This window comes from Bufo gargarizans, chromosome 4 (assembly GCF_014858855.1).
Source record: "Bufo gargarizans isolate SCDJY-AF-19 chromosome 4, ASM1485885v1, whole genome shotgun sequence".
Lineage (NCBI taxonomy): Eukaryota > Metazoa > Chordata > Amphibia > Anura > Bufonidae > Bufo > Bufo gargarizans.
This window is the reverse complement of record NC_058083.1, coordinates 364,498,319-364,522,430: the sequence shown is the minus strand read 5'-3', so window position 1 is coordinate 364,522,430 and position 24,112 is coordinate 364,498,319. Positions and strand designations below refer to the sequence as shown.

The following is a 24,112-nucleotide window of genomic DNA, read 5'->3' as shown; positions in this document are numbered from 1 at the left end:
TGTAATCAGTTCCTCTTACAGTGCCCCCTGTACCACTGCTGCAGCTAGAGAAATGCTGCACGCGAAATAATAGCGTTACTCTGGCTTGGAGAATGCCACCTTTTGCCCACAATCCTGTGGAAGGATACATACTGGAACTAGACGATGGAGATGGTGGTCCATTTAGGGTAAGGAAGGAAATATTTTGTGGCTATTGTACATAATACTATGTATATTGTGTTTAATATGTAGCACAATTTGCATAAGTAGTTAGCATTGCATAATAGTAGTTAGCATGCATTGGTCCATCGTAATCTATACACCAAAAAATCACACCTTTTCCCACTAGGCTATGCCTCCACAAAAGGTCTTTTTTTTCCAGCCAGAATTCATGCGTATTTAGCTTGGTAAATCTCCTTAAAAGGAATTTGTCACAAGAGACCTCCCGATCCAACTGTTTGCATAGACACATAGCTGTGGTTCACCTGATTTGAAAAGTTGTTTTTCTTTTGTTGATCTGAGGCTGTGCTCCCGAGTTATGATACTTTTACCTAATATGCAAAGTAGGCCTTTGGTGCAATGAGGGTGTCACCATTGCTCTTGTTGCATCCAAGCTCTGCTCCTTTCTGTGGTCAGCCCCTCCCTTGCTACTTTGCCACTGTTTGACCCTGTCAATCAGGGAGGCAGATTGCTCAAATGTGCAGTATGAATACTTGCTCTTCTCGAGTCTTTTAAGGTGATATTTACATGTACTGCTTCCTGGGTGGTTTGCTCAATGCTGTATTTTATCGTAGATGCTAGAATGATCTATGATATATTTTTTTTAAAGTTCAAATTTGAAGTAATGTCGCCCTTACGGAATGCAATATATTTCCTTAAATTTCAGCAAAATTATATATTTTATGCATTTATTTTATGTTATTTCCTGTGTATTAGAAAACACTGTATCAAAATAACACAATACTGTGGTTAAAAGAACATTTCCTACAACTGTTTCTTTAAATGGTGCGCCACATAGCCCATTCTCAATTATGAAGACAACCTAATAATTACAACTAGAAATGAGCAAATTTTTTAAAAATTAGATTCGCTGGTTCGCCTAATTTTTCGGGAAAAAATTTGGTTCGTTCCGAATAAATTTGCGACGAATTATGTAAAAAAAAGTCTATTTCCTGGCTGCAATGAGTCTTTATAGTGATGTAGAACACTGTGCCTTGTAGTAACACGCATATGGAGTCAGCTTTGGTAGTGAAATAATACTGTGAGTCCGTATGACATGCAGATGACAGGTGTTGCTCTTAGAATCACTGCACACTTCACTTATTTGGGCAGTCATGGGGCCAAAACTGACCAAATAATTCAAGTATGTACTGAACCTTACAGGCTGATGTTAGTGCCAGAAGAAGCGCACTCCTTTTACACCGTGGCCAGCTGAATCCACATCGATGTCAACAGAACCTTCACTGATTAATTTGCCCTTCTTCTGATCCGTCAGAACAATAACCCACAAAAAACGGATCCTATCTGTGGAACATACGCCTTCACTCGGTCAGCATTTGCTCAATAATCCATCAGTATTGCTAAAGCAATAAATAAAACAGGAGTGGATGTAAAACAGAGATGACACGTAAGTGGAATATTTGCTTGTCTTCTATATTTTGTACCCACTCCTGCTTTTGGCTACCAAATCATATGCCAATTCTGATGGGACCATACAGGCCTTACAGCTGCTACACAGACAGGATCTGTTGTGACAGATCAGAAGAAAGGTCAAATAAATGATGATGTCAGCCAGGCCAAAAGCCAAAATAGTGGACCAGTCATGAAGTGGGGAAGGTGGGAACAGCATGAGTCCACAGAGTGGACCTATGACATAGTGGTGAGGTGGAAGCACAATGAGGAGACCACAGAGTGGCTAGGTGACATAGTGTGGAGATGGCAGCAGATAAGGACACCACAGAGTGGCAAGGTGACATAATGTGGAGATGGCAGTTGCAGCAGCATCAGGAGGATAACACAGAGTGGCAAGGTGACATAATGTGGAGATGGCAGTTGCAGCAGCAGCATCAGGAGGATAACACAGAGTGGCAAGGTGACATAGTCTGGAGATGGCAGCAGCAGCTGCATCGGGAGACCACAAAGTGACCCGATAACAGAGTGGGGCAGTGGGTGGCAATACCAGTACCCGCTGACAAAGGTGGGTGAAAGAAGGAGCACTTAGCATCAGATGTGTGGCATCAGGCGGGTTGCAGCATCAAAGTAGTAGCTGAGGCAGGTAATAAGAAAAAAACAGTCTCTTGTATCAAAGTGTTGGTGTGGCACCATGGATGATCTAGTCTGATGCATCAGCAATTGGTGGTTGGAAATCGTGGCTGATCCACGCCTGGTTCATCTTGACAAAGGTCAGTCTCTGCCCATTTTGGGTAGACAGGCGAGTTCTCCTTGGGGTAACTATGGCCTCTGCCACACTAAACACCCGCTCTGATGCCACACTTCTGGCCGGGCAGGACAGCTTTTCCAGGGCAAACTCTGCTAGTTGCTGCCACAAATCCAGTTTGGCTACCCAGTAGTCCAGCAGATCTTCAATGTGTGATGGCAGTGTGGTGTCCAAGTATGCCACCACCTGCTGGTTCAGGTCCTGCTCCAGGTCTACTTGCTGCTGCTGGTGAGTAGTTTCTTCACTATGCGGGTGAAGAAAGCTACTCATCAGCGACTGTAGACTCAGGATGCTGCTGATGGAGTTGGTACTGCTCCTGGCACTCCACCTCCCCAGCAGCCATGGTAGTGAAACATGAGCACAGAGGGCCCCCCCAGTCAAACCTGCGAGAGTATGGACGATGGCGCAGATAGGCAGCGGCCAACTGACTACATAGGATGTCTCTGTAGTAGTTCAGTTTGTCCTCCCTCTCGGTGGGTGTAAAAAAGGCCCCCATTCTGGACCGGTAGCGAGGAACCACATTCACCCAGTGGGCCGTAAAAGACATGTATTGTCCTTGTATTGACTTTGGCAGACACCGACAGGCTCAAGGACTGGCCCACCTTCTGTTCTACATGTGTGTGCAGGGCTGGTACTGCCTTTTTCTCAAAGAAATTATGGCTTGGGACTCTCCACCTCGGCTCGGCGCAAGCCATCAGTTCTCTGAAAGGTGCAAGAGTCCACCACTTGGAAAGGGAGAGACTGAAGCACCAGCAACTTTGACAGGAGTACATACAGCTTCTGGCCCCTTGGATGCGTGAACACATACTGTTGTCTCTTCGCAATCGCTTTGGTGATCGACTGCTGTTGGAATGACTGATGAGGAGTAGGAGCAGGAGCATCTGGACCAGCAGAAGATGGGATTGACAGACAGCTCCCTTCAGCTGAGGTGGTGGAGCCTTGACTGGCTGAAACTGGGTGCGTGCCACTGGGTGATGTAGCAGTAGCTGCGGCAGGCTGGACCACCACATCGGAGCCACGGTTCTCCCAGGCCACTTTATGGTGACACTGCATGTGCTGACGCAGGGCCGTGGTACCAACACTGGCACCCTGCCCACGCTTCACCTTCTGCCCACATATTTTACGCATGTTGCCCTCCTCCGGCGCTTCACAAAAAAACTGCCACACCGCCGAGTACCTGATTTTCCCCCCAACACTACTCACTGGCTGACTGCTACCACCGCTACTTCCGTGAACTCGTGCACCACTCCTTTCCGGGCAACACGCTCGGACTGACCCACAGGGGTACAGGGGAATCCCCCGGTAGGCCCCTGAGCAAGGTGGGCCCCTAGTCTCCCACCCCCTGCACAAATGGCACATAACACATTAGCTTTACTGCACTCCATACATATATTCAATGTAGAGCACCTCACCCAGCCTATGTTCATATAAAAAACTTGTTAGATTATATTTGAATGTATCCGTATGGTGGACCCACAAAATATATTTTACTGGTGGGCCCTAGGTACCCCAGTCCGACATTGCCGGGCAGGTAGGCTGCTGCAAAGCGGGTGGTCTGCCCTTTTGGCTTCTGTCCTCCCACTGCTGCCACCCTGCTGACTCCCAGCCACGCTAGTGACTTGCTGGCTCAGCCACTGCCTGACGGGCAAGCTGCCACCCTCTTCTCCTGATGATGACGAAGCCCCTTCCTCATCCGGCTCCCAAGTGCGATCGGCTTCATCATCATCAGGTAGTGTCTGCACATCACTGAAGTCTTCCTCAACGGTCTATGGGTCAGGAGCCTGACCACTCGCAACACAAGCTCCTGTGCCACTTTCCTCATCACTACTTGCCCGCCTAGTGAAGGAAGCGGCGGTTGTCTCCTCCACATCTTGGCTGGACAGTAGCTGCTGACTGTCCTCTAGTAGCTCATCCTCGCTGAAAAGTGAAGCAGAGCCCACTGCATAGAATACTTCTTGCAGTGATGGAACAGAAAAGGCCAGAGGCAGGTTGTGGACAGGTACAGGGCCTGCTCCCGGGCCATGCCAACTAGGGGTTGTGTCTGACGAACACACCGACTGTTGGCTGGGGGTGTCTGATGTCACTTGGAATATACTATCTTCCAGTTTTTGGATGAGGGACTACCCAAAAAAAGTATTGCACCGAGCATATAATAGGGCCAAAAATAGGGATAGGAAAGACCTTTTAACAAAAACACTGACAGATGGAGTTAAAGTGATCAGATGCATAGGAACCTTTGATGTCCAGAATAAACAGGCATATAACATCCTTAAGAAACACTGGCACGTTCTAAAGGCTGATAAAGATCTGGGGCAGATCCTTCCAAAGAGCCCCAGTGTCACTTATAGGCGAGGGACCAATCTGAAGGAAATTATGGTGAGGAGCCACTTCCAAAGATCTTTTAGAAAAAAGGAAACATGGCTCAAAACAACAGGCTCGTATCCATGTGGAGCATGCAGTTTCTGCAAGTACATGACCCCCAAAAAAGAATTCACTAATCCAGTAGATGGGAAAATCTACAAGATTAGGGAGTACATGAACTGCAGGAGTACTGGCCTTGTGTATGGAATACAGTCTGAGTGCAACAAATTGTATAAAGGGAAGACGATCCAAGAATTAACAAGAAGGATTTCTAAACACCTTAGGGTACTTTCACACTTGTGGCAGGACGGATCCGACAGGCTGTTCACCATGTCGGATCCGTCCTGCGGCTATTTCTCCGTGCCACCAGACCGCCGATCCGTCCCCGTTGACTATAATGGGGACGGGGCGGAGCTCCGGCGCAGCACGGCGGTGCACGGCAAAAGCCGCCGGACTAAAAATTACTGCATGTACAACTTTTTAGTCCGGCGGCTTTCGCCGTGCTGTGCTGCGCCGGAGCTCCGCCCCGTCCCCATTATAGTCAATGGGGATGGAGCGGCGGTCCGGCGGCACAGCGAAATAGCCGCAGGACGGATCCGTCCTGCCGCAAGTGTGAAAGTACCCTTAGCATCCTAAATACAAATGTGGAAACACCTCTGTCAAGGCATCTGCAGAGGTATCACAATGGCCAAACCACAGGCCTGAAGATCTGGGGGATGCAAAAAATACAAGCAAGCCCTTGACAAGGCAGTTTGGACAAAAAACTCCAACAAGAGGAGACGAGATGGATCTACTGTCTCCATTCTTTAGCACCTAATGGTCTAAATGAGGGGCTTACCTTCGCTCCCTTCTTATAAAATTGGAGTAAATGGCAGCACATAAGTTTAGAAAAATGAAAAATAACAGAGATGTATGATATATAAAATTAAAAAATGGGAACTTTAAAAAAAAATTAAGTGTAGGGGAGGTCCTCCTAATAATATGTATCTTTAACAAACAACTTACCGTAAAATATGTACATTATCTAGTAGAGGGTCCATCTGTCAGATGAGGCACCTGTAAAAGGAAAGAGAAAAAAAAGAAAATAAGAAAAAGAAATAAAAGCTGGGAAAATAAAGGAAAAGAGGAATCTACAGGGCATCCAGCATCAAGTGCAAGCAAATAATTAAAGGGATTCTGTCACCAGGTTTCACCCCCTCCAGATAAAAATATGGTTATGTTCAGGGAGCTTTAACCATTCCTAATGTGGTCTTATAAATGTAATCTGTAGGCTCATTTTGCTAAAAATACGCTATTACTAACCTGTCAGTCATAAAAATAAAGTGCCCAAGAGGATGTCAATGGCTCCAAGCTGCAGCCCTCACCTGCTGCCGTTGGTGCCCAGCTCCGCCTCATAATCTTCTGTGATGCCTCCAGCTCTTCCTCTGTAACATGCTGTGAAAGCCTCCCTCCTCCCTCCATAACATCGCTTTGAAAGACTCCTGCTCTCCCTCCCCCTCCTCCCTCTGTAACATGCTGTGAAAGCCTCCCTCCTCCCCCCTCCTTAACATCGCTTTAAAAGCCTCCTGCTCTCCCTCCCTCCCCCCTCCTCCTCCTGCTGCTCTAACATTGCGATGTTACAGAGGGAGGAGGGAGGGGGGAGGAAGAGCAGGAGGCTTTCAAAGCGATGTTACGGAGGGAGGAGGGAGGGAGGGAGACCAGGAGGCTTTCAAAGCGATGTTATGGAGGGAGGAGGGAGGCTTTCACAGCATGTTACAGAGGAAGAGCTGGAGGCGTTACAGAAGATTATGAGGCGGTGCTGGGCACGAACGGCAGCAGGTGAGGGCTGCAGCTTGGAGCCATTGACATCCTCTTGGGCACTTTATTTTTATGACTGACAGGTTAGTAATAGCGTATTTTTAGCAAAATGAGCCTACAGATTACATTTATAAGACCACATTAGGAATGGTTAAAGCTCCCTGAACATAACCATATTTTTATCTGGAGGGGGTGAAACCTGGTGACAGAATCCTTTTAAGAGAAATAGGATATTCAAAATATGAATGAGAATTATAGGAAGAAGTGAAGGACAGAAAAGGCCACAGAACCATATATAACATCCTATATGGAATATGAAGGTGAATTAAATAGAATAGCATGATAAGGCTATCATGGATCAGTGCAAACAAGAATGTAAATATAGGGGCTCCAAAAGGTACTGTCAATCGAAGAGGAGGAAAGAACAAAGCCCGCAAGCAAGAATTCATGTATTGCATTTAGATACCCAAATAATAGGAGGAATCCAAGAAATCCCTCTAAGTGGGGACGCATGCGCATTGAAAGGAATTCTGAGTCAGGAAATAGTTAAGAAATAGCGCAGATGCAGTACCCGGAGATTCGCCTATAATAGTCAAAGTCCTAGCGCAGGCGCGGCATACTGACCAGGTGATGTCATCAGTCTGAGTCTGGGATGCAGGAGGGAAGCGTCAGAGGAGTGAGACAATACGTCATCAGTGCGGGACAAGTAACGTTTCCAGAGGGCACCGACACTGGGAACTGATTGGCCGTTAAGCTGTCCTTCAACCTATGGTCTCTGATGATTGGATAGAATGACCCCGCCTAGAAAAACCGAGGGTTTAAAGCCCTGGGACCGCCACCACATCTCAAACCTGCACGCCATCCCCTGAAGACACTGATGTAAACGGCAAAACATGTAGGGATGCAGGCATAGACTTTTAGTTCAGGAAAGAGAGGTAGGGACCCCAGAGTGGGAGAAACTATCGAGATAGCGATATACAGAATGAAATAGTGAGGATAAGTGGCCTGAGAAGTAATCAGGCATTCTAAGTATGGCTATATGAACAGTGACATAGCCCTATACACACTATACATTCCCTCCTGTCCTTCCTGAGGAATTTTAAAGCAGTCCCCAAAGAATTCTATGTGATTTTAAGAAGTACACATTAAAGAAATATATTTTATTTTATACTAGTCAGAGAGGTATGCAAATGCTACACTTAGGTCCTAGAGACCTTTGAATCCTATAATATGATGTCACTTGGAATGACGTGGATGACCGGATTAACCAATCAAAAAACGCAGGGTTGCTGGTCAAGACACGACCGCTAGAGGACACCGGGAGTTAAGGCCTCTCACTGCGACTACTGCTGCCACGACCCCTTACTCTGCTGTGACCTCTGCTTGCGCCAGAAACATTCAGGCCTCTGCCACTCCTCTGTGCATGGCCTGGCACTTCTCTGCCTGACATACTTGTAGCTGAACTAAACCAATGAAACGGAAATTAAAATACCCCTAAAAGCGATAAATATATATTTATTTTTGTAGTGAAATAGGACACTAAACGCTTTCACCACTAACTGTGGAAATGCACTGAGAACATATTTTTCTTGTTGAACTAAAATAGGGCCCTGAACAAGGAATTTTTCCAACCGTGCCGTAAGCCCACGGAGTTAATACAGGATAACAGTGCCTCCCAGCTCTGGATTCCAAGCACACCTCCTGGATTCCTCTGCAGGGCACCAAAAAATCACACCATAGTGAAGCACTTCGGATACAGGTGAAACAACTTGTGGTTTATTATACTCATAAACGAGCTAAAATATATAGCATATATAAAATCCTGGTAGTAACACTCTGCTGCCCGACCCGGGTTTCGCACTCAAGCTTCGTCAGGGCGAAATCTATGGACATTCGGAGGCATGTCCTTTTAAACCCCCCTCCCCCGCCTTCCATTACAATATAGCACAATATAAAACAAAGGCATAGGTAGGTTTAGCGTAGGACCTGCCTGACCTGAGACCACCTTGGCGGGGGTAGGTGGGCACAGATGTGTTTTAATCAAAATATATTGGCTACGAGTCTCAGATTTTATTACATCAGAGTGAGGGCTTAGTCCATATATAATGTTTGCATCTATTTTGTTGCATTATTTTTTCAGTGATTTTTTTTTCACTATAGTTTTAAATGGAGTCTTTCACCTAATCTGAGCGTTTAGACCGCTCAGATAAGGTTATAGACTCTTTGACCCTCATTACAATTGTACCTTTCTCTTCTGTGTCCCTCGTCAAGATAATGAAAATAACACTGCTCTGCCCATTATGGGCAGACGAACATCCTTTCATATTGCGCATGCACCGGCCGGCTGTCTTTAGTTGGCTGGCGCATGCGCAATATCAAAAGCTGTTCATCTGCCCATAATGGGCAGAGCAGTGCGCAGGTGCGGGCCAGTTCCCAGCCCGCCGTCCTCTGGGGCCGCTCGTGACGTCCGACAGCTGGAGGTGTGTTTTTATGGGCACTTTTTGAATCCAGGGGGAAAACAAACCAGGCTGGTGTAGTGAGCTGCATCTATATTTATTTATATAAGGAGCTATATAACGCGAGTTTGACCGCGACGCGTGGTTGATTAAGTGTGGTTGCGTAAGTGTGTGACTTAAGATTAAGTGACTTTAGATTCAGGGACTTCAGTGGGGGACTGTAATTAGCCAGTTTCTTAGTACTACATTATATTGTATTTTTTGCTTTGCTGGTGTAATCCCCATTTAGTATGTGTTACACAGTTGACAATGCAGTCCAGTGCACATCTTGCATGATGTATACAGTCCTGGAACTCAAGTTCAAGGGTGCATATCTTTGTTCAAGATGTGAGCAAATTACCTGTTTGGAATCGCAAATCGAGTCTCTAAATGGGCAAGTTGCAACACTGAGAGGCATTGACAATTTGCTAAAGAGTTTGCTTCTCACCGAGCAAGCACTCTTTGGGGTAGATGAGGGGGATGGTAACAGAGAGGAGGCTGAGGAAAGTAAGGTAGCTAGCTGGGTAACAGTTAGAAAGCGGGGTAGAGGGAAGAGTGCCAGGGAGGCTAGCCCTGATCTGACACACCCCAACAAGTTTGCACGTTTGGCAGATGAGGGGGATGTCAGTCCAGGGATGGCACTGCCGCAGCCAGACACTTCCTCTGCCAGTCAGGGGAATGCCAGCTCCGGTAAGCAGGGGACCAGGAGAGCAGGGCAGGCCAGACAGGTGGGAGACTCAATTATTAGGGGAACAGATAGGGAAATCTGTCACAAAGACTGTGATCGCCGAACAGTGTGCTGTCTTCCTGGCGCAAGAGTCCGACACATCGTGGATCGGGTTGACCGATTACTGGGAGGGGCTGGAGAAGATCCAGCGGTCATGGTCCATATCGGAACCAATGACAAAGTTAGGGGTAGGTGGAGAGTCCTTAAAAATGATTTCAGGGATTTAGGTCAAAAGCTTAGGGCAAGGACCTCAAAGGTAGTATTTTCCGAAATACTACCTGTACCACGGGCCACACAAGAAAGGCAGTGGGATATTAGGGAGATTAACAAGTGGCTCAAGAACTGGTGTAGGAAGGAGGGGTTTGGGTTCCTGGAGAACTGGGCCGACTTCTCTATCGGCTACAGGCTCTATCGTAAGGACGGGCTGCAACCTCAATGGGGAAGGGGCAGCTGTGTTGGGGAAGAAGATGGCTAGAAGGTTGGAGGAGTGTTTAAACTAGGGACTGGGGGGGATGGTAATTATGTTATAGGATGGGAAGATAGTGCAGATAGAGACCGGGGGCAAGGTAGTGAGACTGGGGGAGGAATGGAAGGACGGACTAGAACAGTTCAGAAGGAAAAGTGTAGGGTAAAAAATATACATAAACCTCTCAAATGTATGTATACTAATGCCAGAAGCCTGACTAATAAAACTGGCGAACTGGAATTAGTGATGTGTGAGGAGGACTATTACATAGTGGGAATAACTGAGACATGGCTGCATGATAGCCATGGCTGGGCAGTTATTGTACAGGGTTACAGTCTGTTTAGAAAGGATCGTCAAAACCGGAGAGAGGTCTGCCTTTATGTAAAGTCTACACTCCGTGAAGATATAAATGAGGGACATGAACATGTGGAGTCACTGTGGGTAGAGATACATGGCGCTAAAAACAATAATAAATTACTAATAGGAGTTTACTATAAACCACCTAATATACCAGAGTCCACAGAAAATCTACTACTAAATGAGATTGACAAGGCGGCAAATCATAATGAGGTGGTTATTATGGGGGACTTCAACTACCCAGATATAGACTGGGAAACTGAAACTTGTATATCTCATAAAGGAAACAGGTTCTTGGCAATAAGCAAAGACAATTACCTCTCCCAACTGGTTCAGGACCCGACTAGAGGGACAGCCATACTGGACTTAGTATTAACTAATAGGCCTGACAGAACAACAGACGTGCAGGTTGGGGGACACCTGGGAAATAGTGACCACAAAGTAATTACCTTCCAATTATCATTCAAGAGAGCGTTTCTACAGGGAGGAACAAAAATACCAAACTTCAGAAAAGCTACATTTAGCCAACTAAGAGAGGCCATAGGCCTAACTAAATGGGATAAAGTCCTCACAAATAAAAATACAGCCACAAAATGGGATATCTTTAAAAGCATCCTAAAATCTCTTTGTGAGAGGTACATACAGTATAGGAATAAAAGGTTAAGGAACAAAAAGAAACCAATGTGGATAAACAAAAATGTCAAGAAAGCAATAAATGACAAAAAGAAAGCATATAAAACACTAAAACAGGAAGGTAGAACATGTAAAAAACAAATAAAAGCGGCCAAACTAGAGACCGAGAGATTAATTGCCAAAGAGAGTAAAACTAACCCTAAAATGTTCTTCAATTATATAAATGTTAAAAAGTATAAATCTGAAGGTGTCGGCCCGTTAAAGAGTAATGAGGGGGGAGTCGCAGAGAGCGACGAGGAGAAAACAAAGCTGTTAAATATTTTTTTCTCCAATGTATTTACTGAGGAAAATAAACTGTCAGATGACATGCCGAATGTTGAAATAAATTCCCCATTAAAAGTGTCCTGTCTGACCCAGGAAGAAGTACAACAGCGCTTAAAAAGATTAAAATAGACAAATCGCCAGGACCGGATGGCATACACCCCCGTATCCTAAGGGAATTAAGTAATGTCATAGCCAGACCCTTATTTATGATATTTGCAGATTTTATATTGACAGGGAATGTCCCACAGGATTGGCGCATGGCAAATGTGGTGCCAATATTCAAAAAGGGTCCAAAAACAGAGCCTGGAAACTATAGGCCGGTAAGTTTAACATCTGTTGTGGGTAAACTGAAGGTTTTCTGAGAGATGCTATCTGTAAAGGGGGAATATCAATCACCAATATTATGCGAATATCGATAATTAATATTCATAAATAGGAGGAACCACCTGGTGATGACTCCGCCTATTTATGCCTTTATATAATAACAACACAATACTTTCGCTATGCTTTACACTAATCACTATACTAGCTGCATGCGCCTTACTTACTACTGCTAACAAGTACACACTACACAAAGGGTACAAGTAACACAGTATTTATTACAATACACTACGCACGCAATACTGACAACTACACGTTCCCAAATTCCACCCACAAACTAACTATACAATACACACATACAAGTATAACAACCCACCCGCCTAGCTCTATACTGTCCCTACGGGGTTCCAAGAGGGTATAGATTCAGCACTGCAAGGGTTATTTGCCAGTGAGTGCTGAGGTTAATACCAGCAGGAGAGCTGGGGTATTAACAATGGGGATAATTGTACAGCAATGCAGGGGATAAATACCCTGCAAGTGTACAGTGAGGGGGGGGGGACCAGTGGGATCAGGGGTACAAACAAGGATACAATAAGGCAAGGGTTTGGGGGGTCAGGGTGTCCAGTAATCAGGGCCCAGGGTACACATCAGGGGCAAGGGTTATAAGGCAGGGCCCAAGGTGCACATCAGGGACACAAATATAGGGGTTACAGGACCAGGGGTGAGAGATATAGCGGTCGGGGGTCAGGGGATATACTTAATCCTTCCAGCGTTAGTAGGCCTCTTCCAGACCGTCATCATGGAGCCGCTCTCTCCCATGTGTCTCTGAATCTAGTCTGGTTGCAAAAGCGCCAGGCCTCTGTTCGGTTTGGGTTATTATAGCCCCAAAACAGCCCCCTCCTCCTTCCTCAGGCATGTGACATCATAGTGTGGTTTTTGATGTCTCTGGTTAGAAGGTCCCCTCACAAATGGTGCCAAAGTGTCTGATTGCTTTAGGCCTGAACAAAAGGGGACTAGATGCTAATCAGCTGTTATCCTACAGGCTATCAGCACAAGTTTTACTCTAAACAACTCTGTTGATAACAGTTGGAATTGAACCGGGGGTATGAATGGGCAGCAATAAGCCTACATACATACTGTCATACTGACATAAGTGTATATACATAGACATGTGTGCAAATACATACACACATATCTATATATACACACACCCTCGCATATATCTGGGGCATCACATACAGGGGACATGCATATGTCCCCACTTGCCATACATGGCCAATATATACACGGTCATACAGGAAATATATACTAACTATAAGGGGACACATATATACTAATATAAGGGGGATTATAAGGGGGCACAGCTTCCAGGGACCACATATTTCCCACAGGGGCCACCATGAGCCCCTGGGGATCACCATGGGCAGACGTGCGCAGATGCTGGGCACATCTGCGCACATCGTCCCATGATGCTGTGGTTAATGTATGCACATATATACCATACATGCCCGCACGTGTTTGCAGGCATGCATGGATATATATGCATACGTCTCAACCCTTCCTCAACAATCCCCCTGTTGTCGGACTATATAATACGACAATATATTGGGGGAACGGGTTGAGATATATTTGCCCCCCCCTCAACCCCATCCTAGGTGGAAGTTCAGGAAGAACTGTAGTGTACACTGTTCTTTAGGTACTTAGACATCCCTAATCCATTTTCCTCCGACCTGCCCTTCACCGTAACCTACTACTCCGTCCACAGGATACACAGTCTTCTTCTTGACATCTTTAGGATACCACACACCCACAATCTCTTTAACAGTCTTTTAGTGTCGGCCACCCCCACTTTGGAGTGACCACACCCCCACAGTCTCTCGGTAATTCTGCCGATCTTCAGGTATCTTCGTCCCCCCCAATTCTGGAGCGGGTTCACCCTTACAGTCTTTAACTGGCCTTTCTTTTATCCGTCTCTTGGTGTCAGCCACCCCCACTTTGGAGTGACCACACCCCCACAGTCTCTCGGTAGTTATGCCGATCTTCCGGTATGGCCCGCCTCCAAGGAATCTGGAGCGGGTTCACCCTCACAGTCTCAGTCCCAACTTTCTTCTATCACAACTTTCCAACGTCTGTTTCCATCTTGACGGGTGCGGTTCTCCCGTGAACAGATTAATAGGTCTTTACAAGGCAGGTCAGACTCTTAAGCGGTGATGTCATAGTACCTAAATTCTACTGCGGAGAACACCTCCGCCACACTACACATCCAGCCCTTCCCTTAAGAACTTCATCGTTCCAGGGTTCAAGGTGGCAAATGAATGATCCTGTCCCTATCGTGACCTAACCTTATCCCCATTCACACAAAATACATGTTACATCCCTCCCAACACCAAATTCCATTATATGTGTGTACCCATAGAGACTCATGCAACCTGGCATTCCTCTCTACCTCCAAAGACACAGGTAGGTCGTAGACCCCTGTGTCAATGGGAAACGACTATAGGATACAAATGTGTACAGTCAAAATATAGCTCACCGCAGTGCGTTGGGCGAGTTTTGGGCTGTCACACATTTGTACCTAGAGTGTCTATGGGTACACCATCGACCGACAAACAAAATCCAATACAATGTGTTATGGGGTTTCAGGGTAGTACATGTTATACGTCCCGAACCCCCATTGAAAACAAAACGTGTCCATACAATAATATTTGGCTACAGGAACCATGTTTGGTTATGTCCTGAGCCTCCTCCTCCGGATAGTTCTGTACAGTTCTGTCTGGTTCTGGTGTATTTTGGTCAATAAGTCCCTTGACCCTCCGCTACTGTAGATGACGATCACCAGAACCAGAAGAAGTTTCACTGGGTGAAACAAGTGCTCTTCCACCCGAACGTCTCCGAATCTTCCTCCAGAGCCTTAAATAATGCTCCCGCTGGATTGTGGCACAGTCCTCCATCTCTAAAACACCTCTAGGCAGAGGTCGCTTGGTTGCCAAAATCCAGTGGGATCCTCTGGAGTCTCCCAAGAGCGTCAGGGGGAATAGCTGGCCTCTTCCGTGGCCTCTCCTGGGTTTTTCTTCCGCTCCATATAAAACCTATGGCAGAAGAAAATACCAGGCGCTCCCAGGGGAATTTCTCCCCTAACGGTGCAGTTAAATGTACAAAAATTCCCAGCACCAATACCTTTGACCCATGGGTAGAGAAAGGTATTGGGCTGCCCTTTGTCTCACAGGACTCCTCATTATCCCAACACTGGTGTCTGAACACCCTACCTTCAGAGGAGCGTGCCCTCTGCTACACATCCCTCTGTACCAACAGATAAGGATGGCCTCCCTACTAGGTTAGGATAACTGGAGTTCTGTGGACAAAGCACCATCTTGATGGCACCGCATCCCTGTCCACTCATGTGTACCCAGGCTGACTTCCCCCTGTGATCCCATCCTGTGGAGGCCCGCTGAACCAACGGCATAGGCATGCCCCGACTCCCCAGGACCCCACAACACAAGAACACAGTCCACACTCTGCTGCCAAACACTCTGCGTCCAATCCCTATAAGAGCTGTGCTACCTGCTCGGACTAGATTTAAGTGCGCAGCACAACATTACACCAATGTTGTCTGTCCGCCCCAGTCCCCAGCGCAACACAGCCTTACCGAAAACCTTGAGCACAACAGTGTTATCTGTATCGATCCGAGACCCTGGTTGCCCAGAATATTATCACATCATCCTTTGTGTGCTGCATGAAGAAGGTCCTTATGCCTTCTCCCGACCAGCAGGATTTCCCGTGTGATATTATCTGCTCGCGACCCTATACGTTCTCGATCCACAGTATAACACTGCTCCGCTCCAAGGGGACACAGAATGAAACAAGACAGCAGACGGGACATTACAACACTACATAAATCAGCCTGGTGGAACACACTCATAGACAAGGACCACCATCAACATCAAAGAGAACGTTACAACAGACAACAAAAACACACAACATGGACATGTACAGGGAACAAACGGTGTAACAAATAGTACAGGGGTGTCAAATGTTGCCTAGCCTAGCTTGGCCACTCTGGCTCCTCAGCAGCTGATGATGCTGCCAAGAGGTTACCCCTTTATGGCCAAGCTGACTAGACCCCGCTGCACGATTTGCTACCTGAATCCCATCACTGGACACATTGCAATTACTTGCACAAGGGCAATTCCTTGCAATGTGTCCTTTGTTCCCACACCTGAAGCACCTGATTGGGATTTCTGTCCTGTGTGCTTTGCAGTGCTTCGCTATATGACCCAAGCCACCACAAGCAAAGCATTTGATGTTTGCCCGGTGTGGCCTAGGTCCGTCCACACTGCAACCACGCTCCCTGAATTGTTCCATCTTCAGGGAGGCACTTTTCACGATGTTTCTTTTCCCCAAAGTCAGGGAGAAATCTCTGTTTGTCTGGACAGGCTTGGTCTGGTGATTTGGCCTGTCACAGACTACTCTCCCCCCTATTTGCCCTGCATAGGGCAAAGTTTTGGGATATTCCGACCCTGACTTTATGGGAAAAGAAAGGGCCGGCACCAACTTGGTGATGACCTGTTGCAAGCCAGTTATTATCTGGGAGCTTACAGCAACGTGAGCCTTCAATTTGGCTACCGTCACACTAGTAGAGGCAGTGCGTTCCTTGAAGGCCTTGACCTCAGTATAAGACTGAGTCAACTGAGCCTCAATTTCCTCCTTCTGCTTCTGCATTTCCACTAATTGTGACTGTATTCGAGCCACCTGCGCATCTCGGTCAACAGTAGACTGCACATTCTCCGCCAGCTGTGCCCGCAATGCCGAAACCTGGTCGGAACTATTGGCACAGCACTGGCAGTGAACAGCCGGAGGAATTGTCTCTGTTGACTGAGACACCAGCGCCACTTCCTTTGGCTTACAGATGCTAGCCTCAAACGTATGAACGAGTTTGGCCAGCATCCGAAGCCGTTTAGTGGCCTTATTCAACACCGTCCGTTTGTTAACACAAAGCTTGTCATAACTACAAGCCTGTGCCAACAAATCGGACCACAGCATTTCTGCTGACTTGTATGTGGTGGGGAGGATGGGATTGAATGTACTGTGTTTGCTCAAGTGTTGCAGTGTGGGGAAGTCCATACTCACCGTTTGAGCATCCATCTTCTCCTTGGGGCCGTACCTCCTCGCAGCTGCTTGGAAGAAGTCCATTTTCCCGGAACGCCTCTTCCCGACCAGCCTGACTTTGTACGCTGCTCCCACGAAGATGGATCTCTTCCAGTGACGTATTCTCTTCTCCCTCGCAATCACTCGAGCGGTGTAGTGACCGTGCAAAGCAAATAGCAAAATATTAATTCACAGATAGAACATAGATTCTCTGCTAAAGATTTTGATCTGCGTCTGGTGTTGTGAGGAAGAGTCGCGTTACCTGTCCGAATTATCAGGTCCTAGACGCTCAGACTGCTGACCACGTCTCTCTTGCCTGATAATTCACAGGATGGCCGACCTCTAACCTCAAAACCAAACACAGATTTCAAAATCTAAGCAGTGGGCCTGACTCGCCAATGTAAAGGGGGAATATCAATCACCAATATTATGCGAATATCGATAATTAATATTCATAAATAGGAGGAACCACCTGGTGATGACTCCGCCTATTTATGCCTTTATATAATAACAACACAATACTTTCGCTATGCTTTACACTAATCACTATACTAGCTGCATGCGCCTTACTTACTACTGCTAACAAGTACACACTACACAAAGGGTACAAGTAACACAGTATTTATTACAATACACTACGCACGCAATACTGACAACACAACACTAAATACACAGTACTCCACCACACTACACGTTCCCAAATTCCACCCACAAACTAACTATACAATACACACATACAAGTATAACAACCCACCCGCCTAGCTCTATACTGTCCCTACGGGGTTCCAAGAGGGTATAGATTCAGCACTGCAAGGGTTATTTGCCAGTGAGTGCTGAGGTTAATACCAGCAGGAGAGCTGGGGTATTAACAATGGGGATAATTGTACAGCAATGCAGGGGATAAATACCCTGCAAGTGTACAGTGAGGGGGGGGGGGGGACCAGTGGGATCAGGGGTACAAACAAGGATACAATAAGGCAAGGGTTTGGGGGGTCAGGGTGTCCAGTAATCAGGGCCCAGGGTACACATCAGGGGCAAGGGTTATAAGGCAGGGCCCAAGGTGCACATCAGGGACACAAATATAGGGGTTACAGGACCAGGGGTGAGAGATATAGCGGTCGGGGGTCAGGGGATATACTTAATCCTTCCAGCGTTAGTAGGCCTCTTCCAGACCGTCATCATGGAGCCGCTCTCTCCCATGTGTCTCTGAATCTAGTCTGGTTGCAAAAGCGCCAGGCCTCTGTTCGGTTTGGGTTATTATAGCCCCAAAACAGCCCCCTCCTCCTTCCTCAGGCATGTGACATCATAGTGTGGTTTTTGATGTCTCTGGTTAGAAGGTCCCCTCACAAATGGTGCCAAAGTGTCTGATTGCTTTAGGCCTGAACAAAAGGGGACTAGATGCTAATCAGCTGTTATCCTACAGGCTATCAGCACAAGTTTTACTCTAAACAACTCTGTTGATAACAGTTGGAATTGAACCGGGGGTATGAATGGGCAGCAATAAGCCTACATACATACTGTCATACTGACATAAGTGTATATACATAGACATGTGTGCAAATACATACACACATATCTATATATACACACACCCTCGCATATATCTGGGGCATCACATACAGGGGACATGCATATGTCCCCACTTGCCATACATGGCCAATATATACACGGTCATACAGGAAATATATACTAACTATAAGGGGACACATATATACTAATATAAGGGGGATTATAAGGGGGCACAGCTTCCAGGGACCACATATTTCCCACAGGGGCCACCATGAGCCCCTGGGGATCACCATGGGCAGACGTGCGCAGATGCTGGGCACATCTGCGCACATCGTCCCATGATGCTGTGGTTAATGTATGCACATATATACCATACATGCCCGCACGTGTTTGCAGGCATGCATGGATATATATGCATACGTCTCAACCCTTCCTCAACACTATCTTAGAGCATCTTAACGGAAATAAGCAAATAACGCCATATCAGCATGGCTTCGTGAGGGATCGGTCATTTCAAACAAATTTAATCAGTTTCTATGAGGAGGTAAGTTCTAGACTTGACAGCGGCGAATCAATGGATGTCGTGTATCTGGACTTCTCCAAAGCATTTGACACTGTACCACATAAAAGGTTAGTATATAAAATGAGAATGCTCGGACTGGGAGAAAACGTCTGTAAGTCTGAGCATTCTGGCTCAATGATAGAAAACAGAGGATGGTTATTATGGTACATACTCAGATTGGGTCACTGTCACTAGTGGAGTACCTCGGGGGGTCAGTATTGGGCCCTATTCTCTTCAATATATTTATTAATGATCTTGTAGAAGGCTTGCATAGTAAAATATCAATTTTCGCAGATGACACTAAACTGTGTAAAGTAATTAAGAGCGATCTGGATAGTTTGTAGGCTTGGGCAGATAAGTGGCAGATGAGGTTTAACACTGACAAATGTAAAGTTATGCACATGGGAAGGAATAATGCAAGTCACCCGTACTTATTAAATGGTACAACACTCGGTAACACTGACATGGAAAAGGATCTAGGAATTTTAATAAACAGCAAACTAAGCTGCAAAAAACTGTGTCAGGCAGCTGCTGCCAAGGCCAATAAGATAATGGGTTGCATCACAAGGGGCATAGATGCTCGTGATGAGAACATAGTCCTACCACTTTACAAATCATTAGTCAGACCACACATGGAGTACTGTGTACAGTTCTGGGCTCCAGTGAACAAAGCCGACATAGCAGAGCTGGAGAGGGTCCAGAGGAGGGCAACTAAAGTGATAACTGGAATGGGGCAACTACAGTACCCTGAAGAGTGAGAGGAGATCTAATTAATATGTATAAATATATCAGGGGAGAGTACAGAGATCTATCCCATCATCTATTCATTCCCAGGACTGTGACGAGGGGACATCCTCTGCGTCTGGAGGAAAGAAGGTTTGTACACAAACATAGAAGAGGATTCTTTACGGTAAGAGCAGTGAGACTATGGAACTCTCTGCCTGAGGAGGTGGTGATGGTGAGTACAATAAAGGAATTCAAGAGGGGCCTGGATGTATTTCTGGAGTGTAATAATATTACAGGATATAGCTACTAGAGAGGGGTCGTTAATCCAGGGATTTATTCTGATTGCCTGATTGGAGTCAGGAAGGAATTTTTATTCCCCTAAAGTGAGGAAAATTGGCTTCTACCTCACAGGGGTTTTTTGCTTCCCTCTGGATCAACTTGCAGGATGACAGGCCGAACTGGATGGACAAATGTCTTTTTTCGGCCTTATGTACTATGTTATGTACTATGTATCGCCCAGTAACGCCGCCCTTGGGCACCTTCAGAAGATCATTTGCATATTTTCATTATCTGGACGAGGGACACAGAAGAGAAAGGTATGATTGTAATGAGGGTCAAAGAGTCTATAACCTGATCTGAGCGGTCTAAAACGCTCAGATTAGGTGAAAGTCTTTAACCAGAAAAAAATTAAACTGAGAATATATATTTCTTGTTGGACTGAATAAGGCCACTATACGCTTTGACCAGAAAAAAATTAAAGAGTGAAGTGCTTATATATATTTCTTGCAGTACTGAAATACGCCACTATACACTTTCACTAGAAATCACTGCAGCAGTGCACTGAGAATATATATTTCTTGTTGGACTGATTTAGGCCACTGTACGCTTTGACCAGAAAAAAATTAAAGAGTGAAGTGCTTATATATATTTCTTGCAGTAATGAAATACGCCGCTATAATCTTTCACCATAAATAACTGCAGAAGTGACCTGAGAATATATATTTCTTGTTGGACTGAAATAGGCTACTATACGCTGCAACCAGAAAACAATTAAATAGTGAAGTGCGTATATATTTTTATGGTAGTACTGAAATATGCCCTTATATGATTTCACCAGAAATAACTGCAACAGTGCAGTGCGTATATATTTGAATTTTTTTACTGAAAAACGGCCCTATACACTTTCACCAGAAATAACTGCAACAGTTCAGTGCGTATATATTTTTCTTATTTTACAGAAAAATGCCCCCTATACATTTCCACTAAAAATAACTGCAACAGTTCAGTGCGTATATATTTTTCTTATTTTACAGAAAAATGCCCCCTATACATTTTCACTAAAAATAACTGCAACAGTGCAGTGGGTAAATATTTTTCATTTTTTACTGTATTACGCCCCTATATGCTTTGACCAGAAATAACTGCAACAGTGCAGTGCCTATATATTTTTGTTGTTGTACTGTAATACACCCATATACGCTTTCAGCAGAAATAACTGCAGATGTGAAATGCTTATATATTTTTCTTGTCATACTGAATAAGATATAAGCCACTAAAGGCTTTTCAACATAACACTTGCAGCCCACTAACAAAAAGATGGAATGACAGAGCTGTCTAATGACTATTTGGATCCTCAACTAATCGTTCCCTGCACTTGTAAATCACTTTCCTATCAATGTCCCTAGCGACTTCTGATGTCTCTCCCTGCACTAAGATGCTGTGAAATGATTCCTCCCTATCCTTTCCCTGCACTTATAAATCCTTTTTTCAGTTTTTTTTTAAAACATAGAGGTTTTTCCAGTAGCTGTCCCTAGCACCTTCACATGTCTGTCCCTGCACTCTGAATGCTGGAAAATGGCAGAATCTAAAATGGCAGCCGTATTAATAGGGCTGTGACATCACAGGGCTGTCTGGCTGCTGATTGGCTGCATGCAGGCATGTCAAGCTGGGTGATCCCGCTTTCCCAGAGTTCCTTGACCCATGTCCTCAGTCCTCACACATGTAGCCGCCATTTTAGGAAAATTGCGATTCGTTACCACGAAATGCGAGGAAATTCTCATTCATTGCAAATCAAATTTTTCCTGACATTCTAATTGAATTCCACTTTGTCAGCTTCGATTCGCTCATCTCTAATTACAACCAAACAAATGTTATCACCACGTGAATCTGTTTCCTGCAGTACTGAGCAAATATATAATGCACTGAGTTCGAGCAGCTCTGGTTTCTACAGATTACAGAATTATCTATCACATTTGTATGTGACATACAGTAAGGGTTTGTCCAATGTGCCCAATTTAAGAAACAGCTGCAGCAAAAAATAAAGAAAGATTAAACCTATGTTTCAAACAAAATTTTGCTATGGTTTTTCTGTGAACATCCCAGTAGTGGTGAATGAAGGGGAAGCAAGAACAGGGACACCAACCTCTGAACTAAATCATTTGTTCAGAGTGGTTAATTTTTCTGCCACCCATAGAAGTGAAGGGAAATGCTAGTCTTCAGTACCAAGTTTCTTATAAGGAGAAGTATGGTACATTAACCCTCTCAATACTGCTTATTGCAAAAGCAAGGATGACTGACATGGATTATAAAATGTAGAATACTATTATGATACTATGGTTTCATTTAGCAGTTTGGGAAGTCTAGCCAATCTGATAAGAGTCACTTCATTCATCTGTATGTACTTGTAAATATTTCTTAGAACTGCAGTGCGGTTTTGGAATGCATTGGAATGCATTGTAAAGGATTAGACCCCCAAAAGTTCAAGTCCCAAAGTGGGACAATAAATAAAGTGAAAGAAAAGGTTGAAAAAATAAAGTTTTCCCGCCCAAAAAATTAAAGTTTCAAGTAAAAATAAACAAAAACTTTATTTTCCTCAAATAAAGTTTAAATAAGGGAAAAAAATAGGGGGTGGGGGAGTATACATATTAGGTATCGCAGCGCTCGTATCGACCGGCTCTATAAATATATGACATGACCTAACCCATCAGATGAACACCGTAAAAAAATAAAAAATAAAAACTGTGCTAAAGAAAAAAAAAATTGTCACCTTACATCACAAAAAGTACAACAGCAAGCGATCAAAAAGGCGTTTGCCCACCAAAATAGTGCCAATCTAACCGTCACCTCATCCTGGAAAAAATTAGCCCCCTACATGAGACAATCGGACCAAAAATAAAAAAAAATATGGCTCAGAATATGCAGACACTTAGGCTAGGTCTACACAACGACGCAAATAGGGTGCAACATTTGTCGCGCAACATTTTGTTGCACTAATGTCACGCGACAATTTTTATAATGGCAGTCTATGGTGTCGCACTGCAACATGCGACATGCTGCGACTGCGACGCGACAGTCTCAGAAAAATCAATCTGCGACACCATAGACTGCCATTATAAAAATTGTCGCGCGACAATAGTGCAACAAAATGTCGCGTGACAAATGTCGTCGTGTAGACCTAGCCTAAAACATCATTTTTTTGGGTTTCAAAAATGATATTATTGTCTAAAACTTACATAAATAAAATAAAGTAAACATATTAGGTATCGCCGCATCCGTATCGACCGGCTCTATAAAAATATCACATGACCTAAAAATAAAAACTGTGCTAAATAAACCATTTTTTGTCACCTTACATCACAAAAAGGGTAATAGCAAGCGATCAAAAAGCCATATGCACCCCAAAATAGTGCCAATCAAACCGTCATCTCATTCCGCAAAAAATTAGACCCTACCTAAGAAAATCGCCCAAAAACAAAAAAACTATGGCTCTCAGACTATGGAGACACTAAAACATGATTTTGTTTTTGTTTCAAAAATTTTATTATTGTGTAAAACTTATATAAATAAATAAAAAGTATACATAAAAAATATCATGTGACCTAACCCCCCAGATGAACACCGTAAATAATAAAAACTGTGCTAAATAAACAATTTTTTGTCACCTTACATCACAAAAAGTGTAATAGCAAGCGATGAAAAAGTCACACGCACCCCAAAATAGTGCCAATATAACCATCATCTCATCCCGCAAAAATCATATCCTACCCAAGGTAATCGCCCAAAAACTGAAAAAATTATGGCTCTTAGACTATGGAAACACTAAAACATGATTTTTTTTTATTCAAAAATGAAATCATTGTGTAAAACTTACATAAATAAAAAAAGTATACATATTAGGTATCGCCGCATCCGTGACAACCTGGTCTATAAAAATACCACATAATCTAACCTGTCAGATGAATGTTGTAAATAACAAAAAATAAAAACGGTACCA

General features: G+C 44.7%; 1 protein-coding gene across 1 annotated transcript in view; it reads left to right on the top strand.

Annotated features, from left to right (window-relative positions):
* TRIM67 (tripartite motif containing 67) overlaps nucleotides 1-24,112 on the top strand; it is a 173,537-nt gene that overhangs the window by 104,981 nt on the left and 44,444 nt on the right. The window contains exon 6 of the mRNA XM_044291206.1: nucleotides 22-167. Coding sequence (XP_044147141.1) covers nucleotides 22-167 — 146 coding nt within the window. The remainder of the gene's footprint in view (nucleotides 1-21; nucleotides 168-24,112) is intronic.